Below are 8,199 nucleotides of genomic sequence, written 5' to 3'. Positions count from 1 at the left end.
CATCGAAAACAAGCCACGATTAAATGAGCAGTTACGTAAAAGCGCAGAAGTCCGCTAAACAAACAAAACCAAACAAGAAATTCTTCAAACTTCATGTAACCGGCTAAAGATATGCTGGTTATCTTCCAGAGCTATTACTGACTCCACACACCAAGTTTCACCACACTCTGACCAAAATTCACTGAATGAGCTGCAAAAGAAGACCACAAAAACACACAGCGGCGCTAATGCGCTAAGACAGAAATTGGCTTCCCGTCCCGATTTCCTCCGTTATTTTCGCCGGTAGCCACGTGATTATCAGCAGTTACCACGCCTACCTAGCCGCATCGGAGCCGTTTTCCTTCAACAACCTCCATTTTAGACCCGCCTACAGACACGTGACTAGATAGACGCCACATGCAGTAAATTTGGGCCCACGTGGGTTTTGGCATTGCAACGTCTGATTGGTTGAAGTGACGTGAACGTGGCATCGTTACTGTGATTCTATTGGCTCAAACGATGCCACGATGAGGTGTCAATCATGCAAAAGAACTGACCAAAAGAAACCAAAGTTACAGCCCCTCAGAGTTTAAAGGGCCAGAGGACAATTAAACGCTCCATGCGCACGGCAGAAAAGGGCCATTACCATGTAAATGTGTGGTTAATTCTTCAAAAATATATTTTAAAAAAAGCATTTTTAGGCCTGTTAATAAAATGTATTAATTTTGGCTCTTTAATACCTAAAAAAATCAACTGGCATGATGTCCAATTGTGTGCCAAAATTGGACATTTTTGTACAACGTCTGGATATTCATGTATTGACAGGGCTGTAATTTTTCACTGATTCACTTTAGAAACATAAATCTTTGCACAGATGATGCTGATATGTTGGTTACTGAATTCCTGGAATGAAATGTGAACTGAGGCATATTTTTAAAAGGGTTATATGCTAAAAATTTAAAAAAAAAAAAAAACTACTTACTTTTTCTGTGTTCCAGTCTCAGTAACTTTGACACAGTAATATCTGCTTCAAAATTTACACCTCTGATGAAATCTCACAAGTGTTAGCTTTATTTTGATACCAAGATTGTAAGTACAGAGTTTGGAATTGCAGAGAAATACTCAATTAAATTTGGGCATTACATTTGCGAGCAGGAAGCTCAGAAACCCCCTTGGGGCTTAAGGTTTAAGTTTTGTTTTAGTTAAGAGGAAGCTCACGAATGTGGTTTCAACAGAGTGAGTGAAGTGTGGCAGAGTTTCGAGCTTTAAACCACACACTGTGACTTGGTAACACCAGCAAGATTACGGGAAGAGACCAGGCTGAGATGTTTCATCTTTCTTTAAAGTAACAAAATATCAAGATAAAAAATTCACCTTATCCGCCAGCCGAGACAAACACAATTTTCGTTAAAATAATAACGAAAATTTGTGCCCACACTAAAAATACAAATCAGTCAGAGGTACAGGGCCTGTTGTAATCAGTGCTCTGTCGTGGTCCTTTATACTGATTTGACTTGCACTCATATTTTTAGCCATAGTAGCTGTAAACATGGTACTCACATGACTTATGCGCCTTTGACAGCTGCAGGTGGTAATCCCCCCCTTTGGACAGAAACAAAATAAACAGTTGAAACTTACAACATGATTAGAAGTAATTTCATGATATTGAACAGACCAGAATATGAGACAATCTGCATGCTGAAAGTAGTTTATAAATTCTCTCCTCTGACTTCAGCTAAACACTTTTCAGCGTATCAATCTGCTTGATAGTTATAGATATATAATATATAATAATATATTATTATATATAATAATATAATATATATAATATATTATAGATAGATCTCTTTATGTGATATGAAGTGGTGTTGTATGCTGTTATCTGCCGCAATATAACAACACGTCTGGACTTCTTGAAGTTTCTTGAAGACGTTTCACCTCGCTTCTTTTCAAGCTCCGTAGACTATAATGACCTGGATGACTGAGAACTTTCAGACAAATATAACAACACCAGAGCTGAGAACAGATGGAGTTACACTGCTATGCTCTCCACTCTAACCATTTTATCTCATTTAGCTCATGATCTTTGTTAAATTCACACCACAAACTGCTTCACAGAGAAAGACATTATAATATGAAGGAGATCTGAAAGTAACACTTCTGAGTTTTACAAACTTTTAAAAGTTTCCAGAATATTAACAGGTTCTGCTATAATATCCAGTATGCATGCCGAGTTGATTTGCATTGAAGCTCTGATTATGGCAATTAGAAACCTTACTGAGAAAATATCTTAATCTGCGGTTAAGTTCCACCTGCACCTGGTTGCAATGTGCTGGGTGAGTTACAAAAGTGTATGAGTTGAGCCCCAAGAGTACGCTGAAATTCACAAATGTGTGTAATGATTTGTATGCGTGAGCGATGCTTTATCTGTGCTCTGCAGAAGTGATTATGAAAGCTTACTTGATGTTAAATCCTCTTGTTACTTGTCTGGTCCCTCCTCTGGACTAGAACCATGGTCCATATATAAAGTGAGAGAGTATTAAGAGTTACAAATGCATATATGATCCACGAGGGTAAACTGACATTTACAAATGTTACTGATACAAACTGAGTCCTGCATAGAAACATGAAATCAGTCAGCTTCTCTCAGCCTCATATTTCTGACATGGTAATAAAACATATTCTGTGGTTTCATCTTCTCCACAATGATCTCATTTCCCTGTTTCTTTATTGGAAACATACCAGGAAACATGCCTGTGTGGGCCCACAGTGGGTAGGTGTGGGTGAACTGTGGGGCTGTGTGGGCAGGGAAAATACACATTCATCCCACAATAAGGGCAAGTGTGTGTTACTGCACATGGCCCACAGCAGTTTTTTCCTTTAGAGTTTTGAGTTTTCTGTGGGTGTCCAAAGATTTTAGTGCCACATAAAAACAAACAGCCGTACAATAACACAGACCTACAGTGTGTTTCAGATAAACAGCTTCCTTGATCACATCAGCAGATTTGTTTCTCCTCGTGTCAGAGCACCACTTTGTTTGTTCTAATGTGCGATCAGTAAAATTAATCTGTTGTTGGATGATTAGAGCTGTGGACACTGCGTCTACAGCTGGGGGAATATGTTTGTGTCACCAACACTCGTGAGAGCTGACTAAATTCTTGCATTGTTTTTTCTGTGCTTTTTTGCATGAACAGCAGGAATCTCCCGAACAACCGCGAGTCTTTAAAATGTGAGCAAAACAGAAACAGACCTTAAAGTGAGGAGAGATGGTGGAGGTTTAGCTGTGAGCAAGAAGTGATCATGAGGAGAACAGTCACCAAAGCGGTGATAATAGGCATACATTAGATTTTATCTGAGCTAATAATTAATATTCTGGGCATTGTGTGAGCTCAGAGGCTGTGCTGTGTGGTGCAGATTCAGCTGGGTTTCTCTGAGAAGACACACTAATGGCCGAGCAGTGAAGGCACAGATCAAAAGCTGTTGAGCAGTCTTTGTTTTTTTTAATATATATTTCTGTTGTTGCACAGTTCTTCTTTTTTAAATTCTTTTTTTTCACAGCAGTGGATTAGTGTATGATATTTGTTTTGTTGGAAAAAGAATGAAACAAAAGAACAAACAAAAAACAACCAGGCATGACTAACTTTAAGATAACAATCCAAAACAAAATCTAACAGATGTGAGAAGCTGAGCTATGCTCCATTTCAGTCGAGCTCTGTGAGTTCAGACACCGTGGGGTTTACACAGTGAAGCAGGAAGTAACAATAATCATGAATTAAATACAAAACGCACTTACAGCAGCAATTCAGTTCAATTCAGTTTTATTTACATAACATCAAATCACAACAGCCGTTGCCTCAAGGTGCTTAATAATATTTTGTAATGTAAATATCTTACAAAAATACAGAGAAAACCCCAATAATCAAACAACCCCTTATCAGCAAGCAGTTGGCGGCAGTGGGAAGGAAAAAGTTCCAGCAGAACCAGCCTCAGTGAGGGGCGGGGCAATCTGCCATGACCAGTTGGAGATGAGGTGATGAAGATGTGATAAAAGACACACCGTGGACGAGGTGATCAGTGTATCATTCAAAGACAACAGAAATAAGTTAACAGAGAAAATAATATTTACGAGGACCTGCTCTGTAAATGAAATCAACACATAATTTAAAAAATAAAAAATAAAAAAAAATCTGACAAACTTCTACTTCCTACTACACTTGGCACCTTCCTCCATGAAACTGAACTGGACTGTTTTGGCAGTTCCTTGAATGAGGTCCAGTTTGGAGGAGAGGTGACAAACAAATTACTCAAATATAAATTTTAAAATTGGCGTTTTCATCAGACCCTTTGGACTCGGAGTTGGCAGCACAACACTGACACCAAATAACAAACCTTGGCTGGTGCTTTTGTAGTGAAATAAATAAATAGTTAACTTAAGTCAGAAAGAGTCATTTGATGCCAGTGTTACATTAAATTCAGTTATTACAGTATGTACAAAATAAATCATCAGCTTAGAAAATGTAAAGCTTTGTTCACTGTATAAAAACACTTCACAGATAATAGTCAGGGCACAGATTTAAAGCAGAAAATGAATCCTTCCTTTAGCACTAAACAATGCTGTGGTGTAAACACAGTCAGCCCAGTCTCACAGGAAATATGAAACAGTCACAAAACAGTGTTTGTGTTCAGTGACACAAATGTTCACTTCATCACAGCCAGCATGACTTCATAATCATGTATTTCGTGAGTGTAGCACATCTGTTTGTCAAACTCTTTACTGAGAATAAAGACTCTTTTTTTAAAAACTCTGACTTTGAAAGAATGCCAACTGGCATCTCCATCCAACCCCAACCCAGCAGTTTCAGCCCCTCCAATTTGAACATATTTCATCCAACCACAGCTTCTGGCACACAGGATGTGGACTTTAAAAGGGGAAAATATTAATTTAGTGTTCAGGGACATGAAGCACAATTAGAAGTTGTGACTGCTTCATAAAGTGCTGTGAGACTGTTTGGACTGTTTGAGGTAACATGTTCATGCATAAGAGTTCACACCCTTTGATCAATGAACACACCAATCGTGTTAAAAAGCTTGTAATGCTCTGAGTTTAGGAAAGAGAAATCCCACATTCAGCACCACGAAATCTGTGGATCAGATTTAAATGTTTTACGCAGCATGGGAACAAACAGGAAACAATTACCAGGAACCTATTTATCAGCAACTCAAAGCTCCCACATTTTTAGAGCCCATAGCAGTGGATGATGCTGCAATTATACTCTGGTTTTGTGCTTGTTTCAGCCACCTGTTGGTCAGATTTTCAAATTCTAGAAATGTTTATGAAGTAACATTTATTTCTGTACGTCGTGAGATAATGTCTTGAGCCATGCTGAGTGAAAATATCAAGCTTGGAATAACAGAATTTCAAACTTGCTGCTGTTCAACAGGAGGCTGGTATGAATTCTGAATATGAGGAGTATTACATTTTTTGTAGATCACAAAACCACCAAACACAAGAACCAAAGCAGAAAGTGACAGACCAGCGATGAGCCCAACAGATCCATCCTCCTTCCTTACACCCTCCCTCCCTCCATCCTCCTTCCCTCCATCCTCTGTGTGTCCTCCTGTCTGACCTGCAGGAGAGAAACAGGTGTGAGGTGTCAGCTGTCAGGTAGGTGATGAGTGAAGAACAGAACAGAATCCATTTCCTCTTCAAACTGCTGTCAGACATTATCTACTGCACTCTGATCACATCACTCAGACCAACTGCTTTCTGCAAAGTCTGGAATATTATTGGATGTATTTTAGCTTCCATCCTTTTGAAAGTTTAAGTTGAGTCTCGTGTCTGGTACATAGAAAGATTCCCAGCTTCCTGCTCACAGTGAGGCTTATCATCAGTACTCTGTATTATCAGATATACATGAATCAAAAATATCAGTAAGTGGAAAAAGATGGATGGTTGGACCCTTAGGTCTGACTTAACCCACCAATTCTGCTTCATCCAGAGACAAACAGGTAAAGAGGTTTCAGACTCACCTGCATGAACAACCTTCAGGCTAATTTCACTGATGATCTCAGGGGTCACTCTCTTGTCGCGTCCTGAGCCACTCTGATATGAGATGTGGCATTCATATGTCCCGGTGTCGTTAACGGTGGTGTTGTGCAGAATGATGGACATATTTCCACCTTTCATTTGTGGATCTCCCAGCTCCACTCGACCTTGGAACGAGGGATGCTGGTAGGCTTTGTAAGGACGATCTTCTCGGTAGAAAAAGACATAACCATCTGTTTGCATGCCCCTCTTGTTCCACGCTATCACTGTGATAGTCCCTTCAGTGGGACCCTGGCAGTCAAGAGTTGCATCAGCTCCAGCCTCCACTTGAACTTCATCTTGGCCTGAAGGAAGGAGGACACAATCCAGAGGAAGCATGAAGAATGTTAGTATTGCGTGAGGCCCTTCTTTAAAAAAATACTTGTATGCCACTAAAAATCCAGTTTCTTTGGACATTCTCGATTTGGTGTGATCAAGTATCAAAACCTGTGGACATGCAAACTCAACCGGAGCTGTGTCTTAGAATACAAATATCTTTATTGAACACAAGAAATATTTATTTATCTATGTTTATTGCAATAAAGGAAATAAATGCATGTATCTGTGATTTTTGGATCAACTAATTAAATTAATTAAATTTTTAAATTTAATTAATTTAAAAAACAGACACACAAACAGACACAATTGAAAGGTACAAATGTATTGTGCATGACACGAATTCAAACGTGCTGCAGATGTGTGTCACAGGTTGATCTGGCTGTAGGCTGTGGCACTTGGCCAGAGGTGGCGCTGGTTGACTCGACTCCATGTTAGTGCACAAAGTAAACTGCTCGCTGTAGTTGTGAAGCAAAAACGCTGAATTCGGAGAAATAAACCGTGCAAGGGGAACGATAACGACGACAAGGTTCTCCCGATCGTTTACTCTTGCTGTCCTGTGAACAACATCGGTGTGGTGTTACTTGTTTGCTGTTTTCGCGATCGCGTTGCGCATGAGGATATCACCAGGTAAACTCGCCACATTTTTAAACATTTTGTTGTTCAACAGCATCAAGACTGACGGAGTGTGTTTGAGACAACCTCACAAGTGTCACAGATGACACATTTGGCGTTTTTTTGCTGGTTTGTCGGTAGCAGCTCCTGAAACGCAAGACTGCCACACATCTGTTCGACCAACGCCAGTTGATCTAAACGCCAGTAGATCTGGAACACCGGTCTCCCCTACTTGTGTTTATTAAACACTGGTTGCTAGGCAACAAGTTAGCGCGTGACATTTTTGATTACGCAAGTTGCGTTTCCGCTCTGTTACGATCAATAAAGACAGAAGAAAACGATCGTTATTCATAAACTCTTTCTACGTTTAATGAGAACTTAAAACGGTCACTGTCATCAGCGTGTGTGAGTGTTTCAGAAAACATGTAAGCCTCGGTTAAACGTCGAGAAACTCCGACACGTGACCGTTTTTAACATGTTTACTGATGACTTTTATTTATTTATTCTTTAGTTCGTGTAAGTGTGCTCTTTCTCACTTACCTGTGTGGCCAGGAATTACGGTTAAAAGTAGCACAACTCCCAGAGACTCCATCTGCGTCCACAGAGTAGAGTAACACCGGGTTCACGTGATGGCGGCGTTTAAAAAAAAAAAAAGCACCTAACATTTCTCTTTCATTCTTTCTTACAGTTATATTGGCGGTTGGCAAACAAGTGAAAGGTGCATTACCGCCACCAACTGGTATGGAGTATGGTCTGGAACGACGCCCAAAACCTAACATTTCTCAGCAGCTCTGCCTCCTTTTCTACTACCAGGACATTTAAACAATGGATAATCCGTTTACAGACAAATTCATGCTTTTCTCCTCAACAGAAAGCGTTCCCCGATTGAACAACAGCGCTGTAAAATAAGAAGAATGGCGCCTAATTACAGAGTTAATAACACAGACTTTGTAATATGTCATGTAAAGATTCCTCAGCCAGATTAAGTGTTTACTTACGGGCTCAAAATGTGGTCATAAATATTTTGTACTTGTAAATCAGTTTTGTACTTGTAAAAAAGATTTGTATGCCATCCATCCATCTTCATCCGCTTTATCCGAGGCCGGGTCGCGGGGGCAGCAGCCTAAGCAAAGAGGCCCAGACCTCTCTCTCCCCAGCCACCTCCTCCAGCTTATCCGGGGGAA

General features: G+C 40.0%; 1 protein-coding gene across 1 annotated transcript; it reads right to left on the bottom strand.

The window, feature by feature from the left end:
- Window positions 1-5,397: 5,397 nt before the first annotated feature.
- LOC146578812 (coxsackievirus and adenovirus receptor homolog) lies at window positions 5,398-7,860 on the bottom strand. Its single transcript, XM_085267848.1, has 3 exons — window positions 7,556-7,860; window positions 6,010-6,369; window positions 5,398-5,606 (listed from the first exon to the last, which is right to left on the bottom strand). Exons 1-3 carry the CDS (start codon window positions 7,605-7,607, stop codon window positions 5,398-5,400), a joined length of 621 nt encoding a protein of 206 aa, XP_085123974.1. The 5' UTR covers window positions 7,608-7,860.
- Between the last annotated feature and the right edge of the window lie 339 nt (window positions 7,861-8,199).

Source organism: Mchenga conophoros, linkage group LG3 (genome assembly GCF_057382185.1).
Source record: "Mchenga conophoros isolate Kocher_MC1m ecotype Shallow Benthic linkage group LG3, M_conophoros_male_GT1.1, whole genome shotgun sequence".
NCBI classification, from domain to species: Eukaryota; Metazoa; Chordata; class Actinopteri; order Cichliformes; family Cichlidae; genus Mchenga; species Mchenga conophoros.
This window is presented reverse-complemented; position numbering and strand designations above follow the sequence as displayed.